The sequence below is a fragment of the Dipodomys ordii genome, unplaced genomic scaffold (genome assembly GCF_000151885.1).
Source record: "Dipodomys ordii isolate 6190 unplaced genomic scaffold, Dord_2.0 Scaffold9, whole genome shotgun sequence".
Taxonomy (NCBI): domain Eukaryota; kingdom Metazoa; phylum Chordata; class Mammalia; order Rodentia; family Heteromyidae; genus Dipodomys; species Dipodomys ordii.
The window spans coordinates 8,342,259-8,364,063 of NW_012267225.1; the positions used below are offsets into that span (position 1 = coordinate 8,342,259).

The 21,805-nt window shown below is 48.3% G+C and overlaps 2 protein-coding genes across 4 annotated transcripts in view; both read right to left on the reverse strand.

Annotated features, from left to right (window-relative positions):
- Positions 1–924, reverse strand: part of Lgals8 (lectin, galactoside-binding, soluble, 8) — a 13,524-nt gene extending 12,600 nt beyond the window's left edge. Inside the window, exon 1 of one of the 3 annotated variants that reach the window (XM_013009392.1) lies at positions 662–924. The gene's annotated coding sequence lies outside the window, so the exon portion shown is untranslated. Of the gene's footprint in view, positions 1–613 lie in introns of all 3 variants that reach the window. The other 2 variants (XM_013009393.1, XM_013009394.1) reach the window with 2 other exon arrangements.
- Positions 925–3,962: 3,038 nt separating this feature from the next.
- On the reverse strand, positions 3,963–21,022 carry Edaradd (EDAR-associated death domain). Its single transcript, XM_013009285.1, has 5 exons — positions 20,919–21,022; positions 18,748–18,787; positions 16,676–16,734; positions 7,644–7,689; positions 3,963–4,585 (listed from the first exon to the last, which is right to left on the reverse strand). Exons 1-5 carry the CDS (start codon positions 20,970–20,972, stop codon positions 4,203–4,205), a joined length of 582 nt encoding a protein of 193 aa, XP_012864739.1. The 5' UTR covers positions 20,973–21,022; the 3' UTR covers positions 3,963–4,202.
- Positions 21,023–21,805: the final 783 nt, after the last annotated feature.

Sequence of the window (21,805 nt, forward strand, 5' to 3'; positions counted from 1 at the left end):
GCTCAAGGCTAGTGCTCAACCACTTCAGCCACAGCACCATCTCTGGCTTTTTTGAGTAGTTCACTGGAGATAAGAGTCTCACGAACTTCCTTGCCCTGGCTATCTTTGAACTTCGATGCTCAGATCTCAGCATCCTGAGTAGCTAGGATAACAGGTGTGAGCCACCAGCACCTTGAATGTTTTGGCCTTTTGAACATTTGCTAAGTACCCCAGCACCTAAATTAATAATTTTGAAATGCAAATTAGATGTAATAAAACACAGAGCTTTAAACAGTGACATATTGTGCTGTGAAGCCAGAGCTATAGAGCCTACAATGACAAAATTGAAGCAAAATTTGGCCACAATAGTTACAAGCGTGGGAGCTCCGAGGATATCTTCTCACTTCCCGTTTATTCCCATGAGAAAAGCAGTCTTAAATTACACAAGTCTTAAATGAGGCTGCGTCTTCAGAAATTCCTCACCAAACCATACCACTCATGCAGCTCCTACAGAGAGGCCTGTGTACTTCACAGTCATCACTCAGTTCTTCTGCTTATCCTCCCAGTCTGAACAGGCTCACCTCTGAATCCTCTGGCTTTCTCCTAATCTCTCTTACATTTAGGGAGCACTCACCTCTTTTCCGCCCTCCAGCCCCACTGTGCTCAAATCCCCGGGGCTCACCTCAGCTTCTGTAGTCTCAGATCCCAAGTCCGGTTGCTTCAGGTGTAAGAAACAACCTTCTAGAACTGTGGTTTGTCATAAAAACAACAACAAAAAATAAACCTTAGTGATGGGAAAGCTCTCAAGGTTGTACATTAACTCATCTCACAGGCGGAGATGCTGTCCTGTGTTTAAACACTTGGGAACAGCTTGCAAATAGCCCTGTGGTTTGGACTTTTCACTCATGAGGAATCTTGTGGACCAATAGCCAGGGGTTCTCCAAGCCGCCACCCTAAGCTCACAAGGTCACTCACGGCTGAGGACCTGTGGCAGCCAAAGGTCAGGTTAGGTGGATTCCGCCTCAATGTAGCATTTCATGTGTTCTATCAAAGGCTCGCACATAATACAATGGAAACTTTCATACTTCATACAACAGAGGCTTTCAGTCCCCAGCAACCCCGGAGCTCCAGAGGGGCGGTGAGGACAGCTCTGGACACCCGCTCCCCAAGTACCAGGAGGCCTTACCCTCTAGATGTCGTGCAGCAGTGGATCTCCACCCACATGCCCGTCCTTCGAAAATGTCCCGAGTGAGTCTTAAGAGTTCACTCACCAGCCAGCCGTCATCCCAGTGGTGGTGCCCAGCCCCCTCCAGCCCATTCCTGCTTCCCATCAAACTGCTCAGAACAGAGCCTGCACTTTGATCCAGTCCTATGAAGTATGTCTGCTTATAGACGCTTCCTGGAGACTCTTGGAGGTTCAGCTTTGAGGGTTCCCTTGGTGGGGTCAGCATTTAAAAATCATAGTATGGAGTATCCATATACATATTGCCTGTCTTCTGAGCTCAGCAGACACATTAGCATACATGTTCAAAACTGCCTCTTTACTAGCTGTAATGGAATTAAAACAGGCCAGGTAGGCCAGAGCCACTTGCTATATACAGCACTTCTGGGGAGATGAGGCACCGGAGGCCCAGTGGCATGGGGTGCACCAGGAGGGGCCATGTTGTCTTCTGGATCCTGAGCAAAGGACAGGGCCACGCTGGACCAGGTCCTTGCAGGCTGGCGTGGTGCTTGCTCTCTGGCACCCACAGTTGTGGGAATGAAGCTTCTGAAAATTTCCCAGTGGATCTCTCCCCCCACACACACCTGAAATCTTCCTCAGCAAAGATGTAAGTATTGGGGCTGGGAAGGTGGCTCAGTGGTAGAGTGCTTGCCTTTCATGCATGAGGCCCTGGGTTTGATTCCTCAATACCACATAACCTGAAAAAACTGGAAGTGATGCTATGGCTCAAGTGGTAGAGTGCTAGCCTTGAGCTGAGGGACAGCACCCAGACCCAGAGTTCAGGCCCCACAACTGACCCCCCCAAAAAAAGATTTAAGTATTAAGTAGAGAACAATCTCATCTCTATAGTTTCTCGCTTGAGTGAAGCTGTCTTTGCCAGAAACAGGTAAAACAAGACGTTTCTTGTTGAGTGCTTTGGAAAAGGACTTTTTGTTTTCATGAATGGAAGTTAAAATAATCAGGAACCTGAACAGAATTTGGCTGCTAACTATCAAGAGTACATCTAAATTGGACTGAGGAGGAGGGGGTGTAGTTTTTTTTTTTACCAGTACTGGGGCCTGAACTCAGGGGCCTTGGTGCTGTCCCTTAGCTTTTTCCCTCAAGGGCTGGTGCTTTATCATTTGAGCCACAACCCCACTTTTTTTTGCTGGTTAGAGATAAGAGTCTCACAGACTTACCTGCTAGCTTAGAACCTTGACCCTCAGATCTCACCATCCCAAGTAGTTAAGACTACGATGTGAACTACCAGCACCTGGCTCTTTCTACAGTTTTATCTGAAATTCTAGCACAATGGGAGTTCTAACTATTCAAGGCCATATTTTAAAAAACACACATCTTTTGTCTTTCTCCTCCCATCTGGGTCCCCCTGAGGTGTGTTTGTGTGTGTGTCTGCAGTGTGTGTAAGGCTCAGTTTGGCTTTGTTTCCCCTTCCTATCTTTGCGGATCTTGGTTATTGCAGTCAAACAATACGTGTATTATGCAGAAGCTGGTCACAGGGAATTATGGATGGGAGTTGGTTTAAAGAGAATACTTCCTGGACCTTAGCTAAAGAGATTTCATCAACCCTAACAGCAAAACCAGCTCACCTCAAGGTGCTAAAGTTTACTGTGTGGTCAACTTAACGTGGCTCTCCAGCACTAATAAAGAATTTAACTTTCAATAGTTATTCAAGCTATTAGTCATAAAGTAACTTCCTTTCCACTCTTGTCTGGGCAAGGTATCAGTGAGCTCTTGCTACTGCAATTATAAACTATCACGTGATTTAGACTTGTACTTCAGTGGAGAATCACTGCTTGGTCTTTCAGAATGTGATACACATCGGAGCCAACCTACATTTCACCCAGTCAGAGTCTGGATGTGCTGCAAGTCTGTTGACACTCCATTCTCAACAAATAAGCTGGGTATGGTGGCACTCACCTGTCAGGATGGAGAATTTGAAAATGTGACCAAGGTCAGGGCACAGGCCCATGTAAAAAGACAACATCCTTTCACAAACAACTAAAGGCCTCTTCTCCCAACCCCCGCCCCCACTGCCGAAAAAAAAGTCTGGAAGTATGGCTCAGCAGTGGAGTGTCTGCCTAGCATGAGACCTTGAATTCAGACCCCAGTACTCCCACCCAAACCAAAACATATATATTATATATGGCTTCCATGGCCACATCCTCAATGATAATAAATCCAGGGATAGAAATGAATAACCATCAAGACTCTACAAATCATGACATCAGCTTGAGAGAGGAGGGGTGCTATATTGTGGCAGAATTCCCTGAATTTAAAGACAAAGGTTCTAGCTGGGTAGTAGTGGCTCATGCTAGCTATCCAGGAGGCTGAGATCTGAGGATCACAGTTGAAAGCCAAACCAGGAAGAACAAGAAAGGCCATGAGACTCATCTCCAATTAGGGACACACACACAGCCAGAAGTGGCATTGTGGTTCAAGTGGTAGAATGCTAGCCTTGAGCAAAAAAGCTCAGGGACAGCACCAAGGCCCTGAGTTCAAACACCAGGACCAGCACAGAAAAAAAAGGGCTAGAGGTATGGCTCAAGCAGAAGAGCACCTGACTAGCCAACAAGAGGCCTCAAGTTCAAATCTCACCCAGTACCATACACAAAGACAAGACTTTGTAAGAGAAGCCATAAGGAAGGGACGGAGTGGGCCAGCTCTCCGCGTGGCATTGCTGTAAACAGAGGCCGCCACTCCTCCAGAGCATGGCATCCACCCACCCAGAGTCATGCAAGGCTCAGGCCTCATGAAAATCTTCGAAGGAGAGGTTCGTTTTATTTTTATCACAGCATGAATCCATTCCAGTGTAGGCTTTGGCTCCTAGGTGAAGCCTAGAAAATATCCTTTTCCATTTCCAGATCTTAAAACAGATGTGCAAAAACAAACATCTTCCACCCCACAGGAGCTGCCCCTCCACACCCAACAGCCCTGGGAGACACGCCACGAGCTCCTAGGAATAGTTCACACGCCTGCTGGCCACCGGCAGCAGCCGGGCAGTCTAGAAGTGCGAGGTGGGGTTTGCACGCCCCCGCTTGGGCCACTCCTCATCCACCCACCTGCGTAGCACCTTCTCCACATCGGCCCGGTGGTAGAGCCGGCACAGCTCCATCAGCTGGGCCACAGTCCTCTGGCTGTGGCGGAACAAGAACTGGAGGGTGGGGCTCTGCGGCCTCTGCTCCAGGAAGCAGAGCTCATCATAGGACATGCCCCACTTGCTGGCGAAGTTCCTCCAGTTCTTCACGGTGGGGTGACACGGGTCCAGCTTTATCCTGATCACGTCCAGCAAGTCCTGGTCATCGAGCAAGTCACTTATGGTGGGGACCCGGAGAGAACACGAGGAGCAGGAACAGTCTTCCTTACACAGCTGGTCCTGGCCAACCCCTGAATGAAGGAAGGGGACGCACCGGTCAGCCGGGGGCTTGGCAAACATGTCCTGCACTCCTTCTGCCCTTTACCTTCATGTCGAAGTGTGACAGCATTCATCCATCTAGGACAATCACAGCCTTCCATAGACAAACTGTTCACAACACCCATTTCTCGGGACTACAAGGTTATTATTCTTGACTGCCAAAGACAAGTTGTTTTGAGTACTAGATGCAGTTGTGAGACTTGACAGAGTATCCTCCTTTCTGACCAAAGCTCCCTGCACCTCCCAGCATGCCTCTCAGTGTGGCTTGCAATCAGATCAGTTCATAAGGCCAGACCCCTGAGAAACCTGTCACGTTTGTGCATGCCTCAGCCCTCTGCCACACAAGATTTGTCATCAAACTCAGTGTGGCAAGGTATCATGGATTACATGATTCCTTAAAAGTTCTTAATTAAACCTAGCTGGACACAGTGCCTTGTATCTATAATCCTAGCTACTCCAGAGGCTGAGATCACAGTAAGAGGCCTACAGAGGGTGAAGAGTTGTTAAACTCCATCTCAACCAATAAAAATGTGGGTGGGGAGGTTTAAGCCTGTCCTGCTAGCTATATAGAAAGGGTAAACAGGCTCAGGGTCATTCAGACCAGTTATATGCACATTTAAAAACAAGAGCCAGGCATTGGTGGCTCAAACCTGTCATCCTAACTACTCAAGAGGCTGAGATCTGAGGATTGGGGTTCAAAGCCAACCTTGGCAGGAAAGTCCTCGAGACTCATCTCTAAGTAAGCCAGAAGTGGAGGTGTGGTTCAAGTGGCAGACAGTCCTGAACAAAAAAAGCTAAGGGACACTGGGCATTGGTGGCTCACGCCTGTAACCCTAGCTACTCAGGAGGCTGAGGTCTGAAGATCATGGTTCAAAGCCAGCCTGGGCAGGAAAACCCATGAGACTCTTATCTCCAATAAAATACCAGAAAACTGGAAGTGGCACTGTGGCTTAAGTGGTAGAGCACTAGCCTTGAGCTGAAGAGCGCAAGGACAGCACCCAGGCCCAGAGTTCAAGCCCTATGACTGATAATAATAATAATTTAAAAATAATAATAGTAAGGCAGGAGGAGGAAGAGATCTCAGCAATATCAAGCCAGCCTGCGAGCACAAAGACGTGAGTTCAAACCTTCAGTACCAACAACAACAAAAATACCAGCACTGAGAAAGTGCAGCCCTCCTCTCGATACTGCTTTGGCCAGACATCAGTGGTCCACAGCTTCAATCCCAATTTATCTGGGAAGCTGAGAGGGGAGGATCTCAGTTTGAAGCCAGTAGGTAGAAAAGTTTGTGAGATTCTATCTTAAGAATAACCAGCAAGCTGGGTGCTGGTGGCTCACACCTATAATCCTAGCTATCCGGGAGGCTGAGATCTGAGGATCATGGTTCAAAGCCAGCCTGGGTAGGAAAGTCCGTGAGACTCTTTTCTCCAGTTAACCACCAGAAAACCGGAAGTGGTGCTGTAGCTCAAGTGGTAGAGCGCTGTCTTGAGCTGAAGAGCCCAGGGACAGCATCCAGTCCCTGGGTTCAAGCCCCATAACAACAACAACAACAAAAAAGAACCAGCAAGCTGGGTGCTGATGGTTCAAGCCCCAAACCCTAACTACTCAGGAAGCTGAGACCTGAGGAAAAATCCATGAGGCTATTATCTCCAATTAACCACCAAAAGGCCAGAAGTAGACCTATGGCTCAAGTAGTAGCACACAGGCCTTGAGAAAAAAAGGCTTAGAAACAGTGCTCAGTCCCTGAGCTCAATTCAAGCCCCAGGACTGGCACACATGCACACACACACATACACACACACACCCTAAGAAATGGTTAATTTCAGATGGCGCCTTAGCCTTATCTTAACCCACGCGCAGGCACACACACACACACACACACACACACACACACCCCTAAGAAATGGTTAATTTCAGATGGCGCCTTAGCCTTATCTTAACCCTTCCCTTTGGGGCTGGCAGGTGGTAAAATACCAGTCAATGAACAGTTCACTGTGAGTTGGAACACGACTGGGTTCAGAGGTCACACTGTGGACCCTAGAAATGGCTCCCGCTGGAGGCTGGCGGGGATGGTGGGGACATGGAGTCTCTCTGGGGGGAGAGGGGAGGCATCCCTTTATCTCCTCTGCTGCTTCCTAGCCCTGCGTGCTCCAGGGACCCTGTGAGCGGATGGCTTGGAAAGGTGTAATTATAGCCTGAATTACTCAGAACAACTAAACAGTAAACATTTTATTCTGAAGGCTGTAGAGAAAGCCCAGGATTAGAGTTCTAACGGAAACCAGGTGTCAGGTCTGGAGCTTGCAAAATTCTAGCCCGGGGTCAAAGCAGATTTACACACTCGTGCAGTTAACTTGTTTTTTTGGTTTTTTTCCTTTTCCTTCCTTCCTTCCTTCTGCTCTCTCTTTCTCTGTCCTCTCTTTTTGGTCAGTGGGGCTTGAAGTCTGGGCCTGGGCGCTGTCCCTCAGCTCTTCAGCTCAAGGCTAGCATTCTACCACTGGAGCTACAGCACCACTTCCAGTTTTGTGGTGGTTCATTGGAGATAAGAGCCTCACAACCTTTCTTGCCTGGGCTGGTTTTGAACCGTGATCATCAGATCTAAGCCTCCTGAGTAGCTAGGATGACAGGTGTGAGCCACCGGCACCCAGCCAGTTAACTTTGTTTAGGGGTAAATTTATGCCTGCTTCTGTGTGCCCTCTGCTGTGACACCATGCAGAGCCTAGGGGGTGTGCCAAGAAGGGGATGGAGCTCTGGATGTGTGCATTGATGTGCCACGCAATTATCAGGACCAGAGGAATAAGGAACTCCTCACACTGTGTCCCAGTGCCATCCCCAGAAAAGGCAAAGTGGACACAGTCACCAAGCAAGTTCTGTGCTCTGCTGACCTGTGCACCACCGCTGCTTTCCAGAGCGCGCGCACACACACACACACACACACACACACACACACATTAATGACAAACACATTCTCAACTCTGGTTCACCATCTAGCTATCCCTGAAGCCCCAATATCTTTACTGTCGGTCATTTTACCTGAAAGAGGTTCTTCAGTACTGTCTGGAAAGCCGTTTTCTTCTCCCTAGAAACCAGAATGTGACCTTCATTAAAATCACACCCACAGGGAGAAGCGAGAGTGAGGGAAGGGGTGACACCATCCACAAAGAAACAGATTCATGACTTAAGTAACTGTAACCCCTCGGTACATCACCTTTATCATGAAAATAAAAAGCTGGAATCGCGCCCCCAGGTGAGTGGCGGTGTCACCAGTGCTCCCTGTCCGTTGGGGCAGGCCTGCAGCACCGTACCGTGCATGACACCCCCAGTGCTCAGAACATATCCTGCCATGGGGGACACTCCATATGTATTTGTGGACCCTGTTAATATCCTGTTTGTGTGCTGTTTAAAACAGCAGATCAAACTGGGCACTGTGGCTCCTGCTTGTCATCCTAGCTACTCAGGAGGCTGAGATCTGAGGATCGCAATTCAAAACCAGCCTGGACAGAAAAGTCCACGAGAATCTTATCTTCAATTAACCAACAAAAAGCCAAAAGTGAAGCTGTGCCTCAAGTGGTAGAAAGGAAAAATCAAACAAGTGAGAACATGGAGTCCTGAGTTTGAGCCCAGTACCTCCGCACACATGAAAGTGCTAACTCTGCAGTAGCAGTGTGTTCTATGTAATCTTAAGCAGTCATCTCTGAATCTGCGAGGCCATTCTCTTCGCTGTGAGCACACAGCCCTGGGTCTCGGCCGAGTGTAGGGGTGTATATACCTGTCTAAGCACAGTCTCATCTCCTGTTTTCCCCATGTGGGAGACCCCTTCCTGGACTAATTGAAGCAATTCCTGCTCTGGTGTGAGTCCTCTTCCTTGACTTGCTGTGCTTACTGGAACAACCAAACCAGCCTGCTGAACACACTTTACTCCTTTCCATTTGATTGAACCAGAACTTTTTTCATTTTATTGCCAGTCCTGGGATTTGAATTCAGGGTCTAGGTGCTGTCCCTGAGCATTTTTGCTCAAGGCTAGCACTCTACCACTTGAGCCACAGTGCTACTTCCGGCTTTTTCTGTTTATGTGGTACTGAGGAATTGAACCCAGGGCTCCATGCATGCTAGGCAAGCACTCTACCATTAAGCCATCTTCCCAGCCCCTTTTTCTTTAGTTAGGGTGTGTGTGTGTGTGTGTGTGTGTCCTGCAGGGTGTGTGTGTATGACCTGCAGGCTGTGTGTGTGTGTGTGTGTGTGTGTGTGTGTGTGTGTGTGTGACCTGCAGGCTACAGGGAGCCTATGGAGGACAGGAATGTCTCCATCTAGCCTTGTGCAAATAAAAGCCCTGAGTCAGGGCCTCCATTCAGAGCTCACAGCTGGGTGGAGGCTGGCCTCTGCACATCTGCACGTTTCTAGCAGGACCGGGCAGGCCTGTGTGTGCTTTTGATCAACACAGTCAGTTCTGCTCAGAGAACTGGAAACTTGGGCCTTAGAAACAGAACAGGAACTGCAGGTCATATCGAAAGACACGAATGCCAGAAGTTGACAGGTTTTGTGGTATGTGTGGTCCCTGCTAAAACATGAGGTTTTCCCAAAGTAAAATGATGCTACAAAGCCGGGGGCACACTTGTAATCTCAGCACTTGGCAGGATGAGGCAGGTGTTTTGAGGCCAGCCTAGGCTACCCAGCAAGACTGTCTCAAAAAATCAAAGGCTTCCGATCTAGTTCAGTGGTAAAGTGCTTGCCTAGTAAGCTTGAGGTCCTGGGTTTGATTATCAGGAAAGGAGGAGGAGGTGGGAGGGGGAGGTGGGAGGAAGAGGTGGGAGGGGGAGGTTGGAGGAGGAGGTGGGAGGGGGAGGAGGAGAGAAGCATGAAACAATAAAAATCCAACTGGGCATAGTAATTCATGCCTGTAATCTAATCTGGAGGTAGATAGCTAGAGGTTTGTGGGGTTTTTTTGTTTTTATCTTGTGTTTTGTCAGTTGTGGGGCCTGAACTCTGGGCCTGGGCGCTGTCCCTCAGCTCTTCAGCTCAAGGTTATCGCTCTACCACTTGAGCCACAGCACCACTTCCAGCTTTTTCTGCTTATGTGGTGCTGAGGAATCGAACCAGGGCCTCATACATGCAAGGCAAGCGCTCTACCACTGAGCCATCTTCCCAGCCTTAGAGGACTGAGTTTTAAGAGCAGCCTAGACAAAAAATTTGCAAGATCCTCTACTAAAAACAAAAGTGTCTTACATATTTGGCTTAATTTCTCATATTCCACAGCTAATGTCTGCCCAGAATCCCCTGATATACACAAGGGAGGGACTGACTCCATTACTGTGAAGTTGAATGCAGTCCCCAAGGCCATGTCCACTCACCCTCAAGACCAAAATCAAGTTGTCCCCGCCCCCTAGTGGTGGCAGCCTAGATCACAAGGAGCCCCAGAGGAAAGCTCCGCCCTCCTGATTCACACTTAAGGACCACCATCCAGTTGTTACTTAGCTAGTTTTGGGGGACAGTAATCCCTGCTAAGGTTTGGTCTCTGTTTTAAGCACATATTTTACTAAGTTGCTTCAAAAATAGGTTTTCAAATGCCGGGGTGCAATAGTAATAGGGCTTACCTAGCAAGATTTTAGATCATTTAGAGCTGTTTCTTGGGCCTGTGAAATTCAAGTAGCTTTTAGTGGTGACAATTTCCAAAAGAGACCTAATATTATAATGAAACTCTTCTGAAAACATCTATCTGCTAGCCACATGTAGACATTAATATTATACTGTGAACTTCCCATTGAGCTTGTCTTAAAAAAAAAAAAGCCAACTCAGGCTGGGAAGGTGGGTCAGTGGTAGAGTGCTTATCTTGCATGTATGAGGCCCTGGGTTCAATTCCTCAGCACCACATAAGCAGAAAAAGCTAGAAGTGGCACTGTGGCTCAAGTGGTAGAACACTAGCCTTGAGTTGAAGAGCTGAGGGGCAGCACCTAGGCCCAGAGTTCAGACCCCACAGCCAAAAAAAAAAAAGCCAACTTTTTATAATAAACTGCTATGTTACAATGACAATAACAGTATTTGTTTTTACTTCTTTTGTGTGTGCCACTCCTGGGTCTTAAACTCAAGGCCTTGCTCTCTCAATTGGCTTTTTTTACTCAAGGACAGGTAGATTCTTTTATTTATATAGTTTTTTGGTTTGTATTAGTCCTGGGGCTTGAACTCAGGACCTGGGCATTTTCCATGAGTTTTTGGTTGGTGTTTATTTGTTTTGTTGTTGGGTTTTTTTTTAATCAAGGCTAGCATTCTACCACTTGAGCCACAGCTCCACTTCTGGCTTCTTGCTGGTTGACTGGAGATAAAGAGTCTCTTGGATTTTTCTGCCTGGGCTGGCTTCAAACCTTGATCCTCAGATCTCAGCCTCCTGAGTAGCTAGGATTATAGGATTATAGCACCTGATACATATAAAGAAAAAATGGACACAAGCCCATTTTTTGAAAGTATATTTGAGAAACTGGCTTCATTGATCTTATTTTCAGTGTAAGAGAATGTTCTATGGCCTGGAACACAGACAAAAAGATCTACTACCTTAATCTTACTATCCAGTAATGAAACAGTAATGTGCCCAAGTATTGGTATCTTAGAACTTGTGTTAAAAAGGCATAGGCAGATGGCCGGCATCATTGGCTCATGCCTGTAATCCTAGCTATTCAGGAGGCTGAGATTCAAGGATCATAGTTCAAAACCAGCCCAGGAGGGAAAGTTGGTGAGGCTCTTATCTCCAATTAACCACCAGAAAATGAAAAATAGCACTGTGGCTCAAAGTGGTAAAGCACTAGCCTTGAGTGAAAAATCTCAGGGACAGTGTCCAGGCCCTGAGTTCAAGCCCTACAACTGACAACAACAACAACAAAAGGCACAGGCAGAATAAAGCCAGCACAAAGCAGGGTAGAGGTCCAGGCAAGGCCTCGGGACAGGAAGCATTGCAACTAGGATGAAAGAAATCCTACATATTGGGGCTGGGAAGTTGGCTCAGTGGTAGAGCGCTTGCCTTGCATGCTCAAGGCCCTGGGTTCGATTCCTCAACACCACATAAGCAGAAAAAAAGCCGGAAGTGGCGCTGTGGCTCAAGTGGTACAGCGCTAGCCTTGAGCTGAAGAGCTGAGGGACAGTGCCCAGGCCCAGAGTTCAGGTCCCATGACCAGACCAAAAAAAAAAAAAAACCAAAGAAATCCTACATATGGAAGAACAAAATCATTGAAATAAATGCTGCGGTGCTTTGCTAGGCTGAGAGCAAACCTGGAGGTCTGTGTGCACTTAATCCTTCTTTCCACCAACAAGTTCTGCACCCAGCTGCCAGGCAGGCCAGCCACCGCTGCAGCTGCAGTGGGAGGTGTCCTTGGGTGTAATTCCATACCTCTGCTATGCTTTCAAAGATGAAAGATAGGCGGGTTTTCCCATTGTGCCCGGAGTATAGTTGGCTATTGTTCTGAAGCACTGCAGAGCATGGGTCGGGAGGCTATGGTTTATACATGTGAACACAGGCAGACATTGGGGAAACGGGTCTTCCTGCAAGGCAGGGTCTCAGCACCTATCTGCTTCATTCACAGATCCCACTGTGAGGGAAGAGGCACGGTGACCGAGACTACTCGGAATGCTATATGGTGTGTGCTGTGTGCTGAGGAAGTATGCTAACAAATTCCTGGGGCTGTCATTTTCCTGCGGGGCAGAATTACCTGTGACCGAAGCGTGGCTCCTTGAGGGTCATGTGTTAATGCACAAAAAGTTTTCCTGAGATGAAGTACTATTTAAAACTTTTGGATGATTTATTCCAGTGTGTGTGTGTGTGGTGTCTGCTCGTGCACATATATTTCAAAGCAAAAAGAGGTATGAGAATCCGTATTGTTGTTAGTGGTGGTGGTCATGGGGCTTGAACTCAGGGCCTGGGAGCTGTCTCTGAACTTTCACTCAAGGCTTGTGCTCTACCACTCTGAACCACAGCTCCATTTCTGGTTCTCTCATGGAGACACGAACTTTCCTGCCGGGGCTGGCTTTAAATTGTGATCCTCAGATCTCAGCTACCTGAATAGATGGGATTACAGGTAAGAGCCACCAGTGCTTGCCTGGTTAGGTTTGAGAATCTTCTCCCAGTTTCTCAATTCCATCTCACACACCACAGGTTGCTGGTGGTGTCCTGTGGTTCCACCCCTTCCTGTTTACATAATCATACCTGTATGAACCACCTGAGCAGGACACTTTTAACTCCTAAACCACATTTACAAATTGCTTTCACTTCTTTTTATAATACATCATGGACATCTTTTTAAAACCAGTAATTGTGTGCTCCCTCCCTCCCTCTCCATATCTCTCTCTCTCTCTCTCTCAATCTGTGCCAGTACTAGGGCTTAAACTTAGGGCCTCATGCTCTCTCTTGGCTTTTCATTTAAGGCTGGAGCTCTACTAGAGCCACAGCTCTACTTCTGGCTTTTTGGTGGTTAACTGGAGATAAGAGTCTCACAGACTTTTCTGCCCTTGCTATCATTATCCACAGATCCCAGCCTCCTGAATAGCTACCATTATAGGTGTGAGCCCCTGGTGCCTAGCTACAAATATCTTATCTTGACCTGGAGGAGGAGAAGGGGAGGGGGAATGAAGAAGGAAGAAGAAGGAAAGAAGGGAGGGAGGGAGGGAGGGAGGGAGGGAAGAAAGAAAGGGAAAAAGAGGGAGGAAGGAAGAAGAGGGAGGGAGGGGGAAAAGGAGGGAAGAGAAAGAAGAAGGAGGAAGAGGGAGGAGGAGGGAGGACGAGGGAAGAGGAAGAGGAGGAGGGGGAGGAGGGGGGGGAGGCAGCTAGACCAGGCCATGTTGACAGCTCAGAACATCTGATCTCCTTCTGGGGAAGCCAGCCTCTGGAGATTCCTTCCCACCTCCCCACAAGCGTAGTGGCGGCAGTGTTTAGAGTCCTTTCCCAGCCTGGCTTGGAAGAGAACAGTGTGGCTACGCAGAGGATAGCAGGAAGGCCGAAGCATCTCCATCTCACCCGAGGGCACGTTCTAGTAGTTTATAGTTCCACCTCATAGCAGTGGTTCTTAGCAGTGGTTCTTCAAAGTTCTATAAACTTCGCAGCAGGGGTAAAGTAAGGACGCACTGAGGCAACCCGTGCTATCGGATTCTCCCTTAGAGGAAGACAAAGCTGAAGAGCTGCTGGCTGTGTGCACAGGTCTTGTCAGAGCTTGAAAGGATTGCTGCACGGCTGGGAGCAGGCAGGGGCCTGCCCGGCTGACTCAAGCAGCGCAGCCGCAGTGGAGGAGCCGGTCACCATGCCCTGGGACCACGGTGCCCACAAGGGCTTCAGGTCTGCGGACATCTTGAGCTCCTTGCTGTCTGGCCAAAGCCATGAGTCTGCTGCATGGGATTCTGTCTCTGAGAAGAATGACCTTCCATTTGCCAGTTTTGTTCCAGTAGCACTCGCTCCTGTTCTGCTAGCTGTTGGCAACTCTGGGGGACTGTGGGGGAGTGGGGTGGCACTGGACAAAGCCCAGGTTATATCCCTGCTCTCACCAGCTGTCTTGGGCTCCCTCCTCTGTATCGAGGGGCTGGACAGCAAGCTTCTAAGGGCCCCTTCAGCTCCTAATCTGTTTCCTAATATCTGGATAATTCAAAAAGAGACGCTGAAGCTGGGCTTTGGTGGCTCACACCTAGAATCCTATATCTAACCAGAAGGGTAAGATCTGAGGACCACAGTTCAAAGTCAGCCAGGGCACACAAATTTGTGAGACTCTTAAATGCAAGTAACAAGCAAAAAGCTGGAACTGGAGGCATGGCTCAAGTGATAGAGTACCATCCATAAGCGATAAGTGTGGAAAGCCTAGAGTTCAAGCTCCAGTATTGGCTTGTGCACACACACACACACACACACACACGCACACACACACACACACACACACACACACACACACACAAGGAAGGAAGGAAGGAAAGGAGAGAGGGAAGGAGGGAAGGAGGCGGGGAAGGAAGGGAAGGAGGGAGGGAGCGAGCTAGGGAGGGAGGGAGGGAGGGAAGGAAGGGCAGGCAGGCAGATTTAGCTCAGAGCTCTAGAGGCTGGGAAATCCTTTGCCTCTGGAAGGCCCACCACCGCACAACGCTTCACACTTTCCAAGCCACAAAGAACCGGAGCCACAGCCCCAGGTCACTGGCATCTGTGCCACCTTGACACACCAGGCCTCCCAGCCTCAGTCCCATTCCCTAAACAGCAATGGTTAAGCCACCGCCTGAGTTGGTACTGAATACAGTAGGTAGGCTAGGGCTGTTTTTTTTTTTTTTTTTTTTAAGAATTAAAATGTTTGACTTCTGAATTCTCAAAAGAAAAATGACAGGGTTTAGAAATCATTAAAAAATGTCACTGGTCAGGGGCTGGGAAGGTGGCTCAGTGGTAGAGCGCTTGCCTTGAATGCCAGAGGCCCTGGGTTCAATTCCTCAGTACCATATAAGCAAAAAGAAAAAAGCCGGAAGTGGCGCTGTGGCTCAAGTGGTACAGCGCTAGCCTTGAGCTGAAGAGCTGAGGGATAGCGCCCAGGCCCAGAGTTCAGGCCCCACGACCGGACCCAAAAAAAAAAAAATGTCACTGGTCACTGGTGGCTCTTGCCTGTCATCCTAGCTACTCAGGAAGCTGAGATCTGAGGATCAAGGTTCAAAACCAGCCTGGGCAGAAAAGTCCATGAGATTCTTTTTTTTTTTTTTTGCCAGTCGTGGGGCCTGAACTCTGGGCATGGGCACTGTCCCTCAGCTCTTCAGCTCAAGGCTAGCTCTCTACCGCTTGAGCCACAGCGCCACTTCCTGCCTTTTCTGCTTATGTGGTGCTGAGGAATCAAACCCAGGGCCTCATGCATGCAAGACAAGCACTCTACCACTGAGCCACCTTCCCAGCCTTTCATGAGACTATCTCCAATTTACCACCAGATAACCAGAAGTGGTGCTATGGCTCAAGTGGTAGAGTGCTCACCTTGAGCAGAAGAGCTGAGGGACAACACGGGACAATGCCCAGGCCCAGAGTTCAAGCCCCACAACCAACAACAACAACAAAAAAATGTCACTGGACACCAGTGGCTCATGCCTGTAATCCTAGCTACTCACGAAGCTGAAATCTGAGGATCACAGTTTGAAGCTAGCTGAGGCTAAAATGTCCCCTACCACTTGAGCCACAGTGCACTTTCAGTTTTCTGGTGGTTAATTGGGGATAAGAGTCTCACAGACTTTCCTGGATGGGTGGCTTTGAACTGTGACCCTCAGATCTTAACCCCCTAAGTAGCTAGGATTACAGGAGCCACCAGCAGCTGCCATTATCGTTTTGTTGGCTCATAATTTTTCCTCTATGTGTATCAATGACACATGAAAGAAAGCAACTCTTTTTTCCAACTAACATTCATTTCTCTATTGTGGTCATTTTTTTTTATTTATTTTATTTTATTTTTTGGTCGGCCGTGGGGCTTGAACTCTGGGCCTGGGCGCTGTCCCTCACTCAGCTCTTCAGCTCAAGGCGAGCGCTCTACCACTTGAGCTACAGCGCCACTTCCTAACATTCATTTCTCGATCATAATACATATTTATGTTACAGAATGGACTAAAGAGACCTGTTATTCAAAGTGATAGAAGATAGCTACCTTGCCGAGATAATTCCAAGTTATTTTGTTATCTCTAAATTTTCCTATTTGCTCTTTACTATTTGTTTACTTTGAGATAGAATCTTCCCTATACAGCTCTGAGATTACAGATGTGTGTCACCCTATCTGAACATTCTTTCTAAAGCACTGTGTGAAATCATTCTTTTGTTTTTTTTGGGGTCCAGTCATGGGGCCTGAACTCTGGGCCTGAGCGCTGTCCCTCAGCTCTTCAGCTCAAGGCTAGCGCTCTACCACTTGAGCCACAACACCACTTCTGGCTTTTTTCTTTTTGCTTATGTGGTGCTGAGGAATTGAACCCAGGGCCTCAGGCATGCAAGGCAAGCGCTCTACCACTGAGCCAACTTCCCAGCCCGTGAAATCATTCTTTAAAAAAAAATCTAGGTGACTTATTGAATACTTCAGGGGGTGACAAGTCACTGAAATTATTCTTACCTGATGTGGATCATCAGAACTCGGTGGGCAGCTCGAAGTTATTGGATCACATTCCTCAGCTAGGGAAAACAAAAACACAACTTGACTGGAAAGAGCACGCTCTGGTGTTAAGACTAAAATTAAGGCTCAGTATCACCCACTTGCCTGGCCATCTGGTAAAACTGGTAGGGCTTAAATCTCCTAATGGCAAGTTCCCTTCTCAGTGCTTCTCCCGAGACCAAGCCTGCTGGCCTTTCAGGGACCAGGCGTGATTCTGCTCATGCTCAGTGGGTTCCAGGCTTCGCTGGCCTGTGGAATGATTACACAAGCCAGTCTCTTCTTCATGGGGGCCAGGGGCACACTGCCCTTTTGATGCTCAAAGCCTGCCCTCATGTAGCCTCGACTTTCGGCCCTGTTTCCCAGCCGGGTCCAGCCTGGCCCAGTAAGGCGTGAGTACCCAAGCAACAGAGGCTCCACCACGGTCAAGGGCAGAGTTAGTGGACTGCTCTTGCTGAACAACGCCACACGTACGATGGAGACCACCTGGGCTCTACTGGCAGCTGTTCCCTGATGGGACTTTGGGGTTGTGTTCTCGTTGTTGGGTGTCTGCCCTCTCTTTCACCTAAAATGCTCTTGTCCCAGGGTGAATATGCCTGTGATAGGCTAGACCGGGTAGAGTGCTGGCACGCGGTTTCCGAATGCACAACCTAGGCCTGCAGTCAGAGCCCAGCTTTCTACCTGGTGGAGCCTCAGCTCAGGCGCTGCCATTAGCTTGATGACTATCTCTGGCCGCCTGTGCCAGGCATCACCGTCCTAAGCAATGTTCAATGGTCATCCCAGCCCAGGCCCAAGAGGGCTGTTCAGAGGCATGCAGAAGGCACTTCCCTTCTGGAAGAATCCAGCCTGGAAAGAGCAGTGACTCTGCCTGTCCCTTACCTACTGCTTCCCTTGCTCCCCCATCCTTTGCTTCCGAGGGTGGGGTGAGGCCCAAGAGAAAAAGGAAAAGGGTCTCTTGGCCAGTACACCAGTCTACACCTAACACATCTGCTCTCTAGAGCCCAAAGGGTGACTCTTAAAATCAGTGGGCTAGCCTGGTGCCACTGGCTCACACCTGTAACTCTACTCAGGAGGCTGAGATCCGAGGATCTCAGTTTGAAACCAACCAGGGCAGAAAAGTCTGTGGGATTCTTATCTCCAATTAACCACCAGAAAACTGGAAGTGGTGCTGTGGCTCAAAGTGGTAGAGTGTTTGTTTGCCTTGAGCTGAAGAGCTCAGGGACAGCACACAGGCCTAAGTTCAAGCCTATGACTGACCAAAAAATTATATAATTATTTTGGTCCAAATCTGGACTCAGTATCTGATTCTTCCCCTCACTGTATGGCTCTCTACCAACTGAGCCACACCTACAGCCACAATTTATGTACTTTATTTATTTATTTATTTATTTTGGGGCTTAAACTCTGGGCTTGAGCGCTGTCCTTGTGCTCTTCAGCTCAAGGCGAGCGTTCTACTGCTTGAGCCACAGTGCCACTGCCAGTTTTCTAGTGGTTTATTGGAGATAAAAGTCTCACTGACTTTCCTGCCCCAGCTGGCTTTGAACTGCAATCCTCTATCTCAGCCTCCTGAGTAGCTAGGAATACAGGCGAGAGCCACCAGCGCCTGGCTACTTTATTTTATTATTTATTTCTTTTCCTGTCTTGGGGCTTGAACTTGGGCCCTGGGCACTGTCCCAGAGTTTGTTTTTGCTCAAGGCTAGCTTTCTTCCATGTTAGCCACAGCTCCACTTCTGGCTTTTGGGGGATTAATGGGAGGAAAGAGTCTCAGACTTTCCTGCCCTGGCTGGCTTCAAACTCCAATCTTTAGATCTCAGCTCCTACTCAGGAGCTAGGATTACAGGTGTGAGCCACTGGTGCCTACCTCCCAATTATACATTTCAACAAAATTAATTTCTGAGCTACAGTATGTATCATGCCATGTGCTAAGTGCTGGCATGTTTCCATTTTATAATTTTAAAAAGTGAAAAATCACTTGCATTAGTGCATGGTTCAAGACATTAATAACAAATCCAAGTAGTTATATTATTTGTACATACCTTTTGGGAGTCCAGTGTCTTGGATGGGATATTTGTCTGACTGTAGAAACCAACAAGGGAGAAGGGTGAGTTTTAAATGTCAGTCAGAAGATCAAAGTATAATGAAAGCTTTGTGCGGGTTAAGTCATAACTTCCAATTAAAACCTGGGAAGGTTTTCATGGAGTTATCAACAACAGGCTTGACCTATTGGTGGTTTTTATTTTCCACTTACAGAAATGAAATCAAGGAAGAAAAGAAGCAAGTGTTGGAACCTAAAACAAAGAAAGGGATCTCCTATGTCCTTGAGCTCTGACCACTCAGCCACACTTCCTCTCTGTTGGGCTGTTAGTCTTTCTATTTCCTACAGCCAGCACTGAGGGACTCTGATCTGTGTGCATTATGGGCAGAGCCATTTCTTCTCTGCATTTTGGTGACAGTCCATGAACATGTGTTCTAGGCACAGTTCACCACTTGGGTTGAATTCCAGAATAGGATACAACTGTGTTATCCACTGCACAGGGATCTAAGACTCAATTACTAATTATGCACACACTTGGATGCACTACTTGAGGGTAAACGTGCTACAGAGAATTCAATTTACAGTTGTAACTAGAGGCCTGGTTCAAGTGAGAGCACCAGCCATGAGAGGGAAAAGTTGAGCTAGAGTGCCAGGTCCTGAGTTCAAGCAGAGTGCCAGCATATGCGTGCTGTGCAAGCAAGCACTCACACACGCGCATACACATACACACAGAGTTCTTACAGCCAGTCACCTATTTGTAATTTGTGGATAGCAGGTCCAGGTATCTAATGTTCTGTAAACTTTTTTCAGGTTAATGGGACAGCCTTGTCTGAACAAAGTGATAATTCCCAAGTTTTCTGCAAGTGTCACAAATGCCTTGCTCTGAAAGAGGAGAGAAGTAAATAAGTGTGCAATCAGGGTATTGTTATGATGCTTTCCCTTGGAGTTCTTTGGGAGCTAGGCAGTCAGGTTTCACAATGTCTAATTAGCCACCTTCACACCTTCCCACACTCAATCACAGAGAACCAGAAAGTCCCTGCTGAAGACTAAATTAGTTCTTCTGGTCACTCCATTCCCAGAGCACAGAAGCAATTGAGCCCTCTGTGCTTGTTACACACAGGTTTACTGTGACAGCATTGCCTGTAGATTGTGAGTGTTCTTGACTGGACCATGTCTGCCACACCGCCAGATTCAACACAGTGTACACTAAGAGCTGTGGAAAGATCTGGACAAGTACATGGGCAGGACTGAGTTCAGGTCACCTGAGTACCAATGCGTAAGCTGGTGTCCAGGACTTGGGTGGACAGAGGAAGGCAGGCTCGCCTCAGATGCCAGCTGCAGTGAGCACAAGAGGCAGAGGGTGGGGGAGTGGCAGGTACAAGAAGACATCAGCCCAAAGCCCAGGTGGCTGGGGAGGGGGCAGAGGAAGGTGGGGCTGGGTGGAACACAATGGAACCTCTTTCCAGTGAGGCTCATGAAACAGAGGGAAGGATTCAGGTCTAAGTTCTGAGACGCCAACTTCATCAAACATCCACTCCTGGTCTGCATGTGGGTAGATGGCCAATGGGCCTTGGTGTCAAGTCAGCGAATACAATTGGGCAGGAAAGAGGCACTAAAGAAAGGGGCCCCTTCTGGGTACTGGTGGCTCATAGCTGTAATTCTAACTATCCAGAAGACAGAATACCAGGCTAGCCTGGATCTGAGGGTCGAGGTTTGAAGCCAGACAGGGCAGAAAAGCCTGTGAGACTCCAAGCTCCAATTAACCACCAAAAAGCCAGAAGTGGAAAATGTCAAGTAACAGGAGGACAGGGGGATGGAGCTGGCCGCTAGTGGCTCACACCTGTAATCCTAGATACTCAGGAAGCTAGGATCTGAGGATCGCAGTCCTGGGCAGGAAAGTCTGCAAGACTCTTGTCTCCAATTAACTTCAGAAAGCTGGGAGTGGAGTTTTGGCTCAAGTGGAAGAGTACTAGCCCTGAAAAAGCTCAGCAACAGTGCCCATGACCAGAAGAAAGAAGAGAAGAGAGGAGAGCAGAGAAGAGCAGAGGAGAAAGGGAAAGAGAAGAGAAACAGAGAGGAAGGGAGGGAGAAGAGGGAGGAAGGGGGAAGGGATAGGGGGATATGGAGAGCTGAGCCCCATGTGTGGCCACAAAGATACAATCTGGAACCCACCGTGCTGAAAGATAAAGTGCTGGGGTCTGTGTCTTCCACCGGCTCCTTGGTCATCTGATCTGGAAAGAAAAAAGAAAAGGGGAGAATTTCAGCCAATGGAAAGAACCTTTGCCAGTGACCCAAAGAATAGAGACTATGCCACGTTCTAGTAGAGCACAGAGACATGGGACCACATGTCAGAAACTGCAGAACAGCTTAAACCCCAGGAGCCAGCATCCAGTCCCAGAACACACAAGCCAGTTTGGCGTCTGGCTTGTAAGACAGCCAGAGTCTCAAAGGACTCCTCAGGCTGGGATGGTGAGGACAGCAATGCCTTCAGTCACTGTCCGGACACCACATTAGCCTCTGATTCTTCTGTGGCCCTAAGGTGAGGGGTGGCGTCACTCAACTGAAGAACCTCAAAGACCAAGCCCGCAGAGGACAGAATGGATCAAGTGTGTGGACTTCAAATGGGCCCCGACAGCCTCACAGCCTGCATTTGGCTTTCTGGTTTTTTCTTCCTGTGCTTCTTCCATTCTGGTTCCTGTTTTGTGGGGGGAAAGCCCCCATGAAGCATCCAAGAAAGCCCCCCCCGTCCTCCCTCACCACTTTATTAGCACTGATGCACAGCTGGATGTAAACTCCTGATGACTTACTGTAAGAAAGCACGTGACAGGAGGGAGGAAAATGGAGGCAATGGCTTGGAAAGGAAGACTCTTACCCAGTCAGCAGCGCAGAGCAAGGAAGGAACTCTGGAGCCCATGGAGGAGGTGGGGGTCCTCACCTGCATTCCACCTGTCTTTCAGGAGTCTATGCTAAGACCTTGGGCAGGTCTAAAGGTGTGGCACCACAGACATCCACGCTGTGATTTCAGAGAAGCCCAACCAAGAGCCATTCACCTTGGACCA

What these genes read in the sequence shown, in the direction of transcription:
- Edaradd (XM_013009285.1), bottom strand. Translation starts at nt 20,972, where the DNA reads ATGACCAAGGAGCCGGTGGAAGACACAGACCCCAGCACTTTATCTTTC. An exon ending in GTTCTGATGATCCACATCAG is followed by an intron (nt 7,690 to 16,675) that starts GTAAGAATAATT and finishes TCTGGTTTCTAG; the next exon opens with GGAGAAGAAAACGGCTTTCC. An exon ending in TACTGAAGAACCTCTTTCAG is followed by an intron (nt 4,586 to 7,643) that starts GTAAAATGACCG and finishes TCCTTCATTCAG; the next exon opens with GGGTTGGCCAGGACCAGCTG.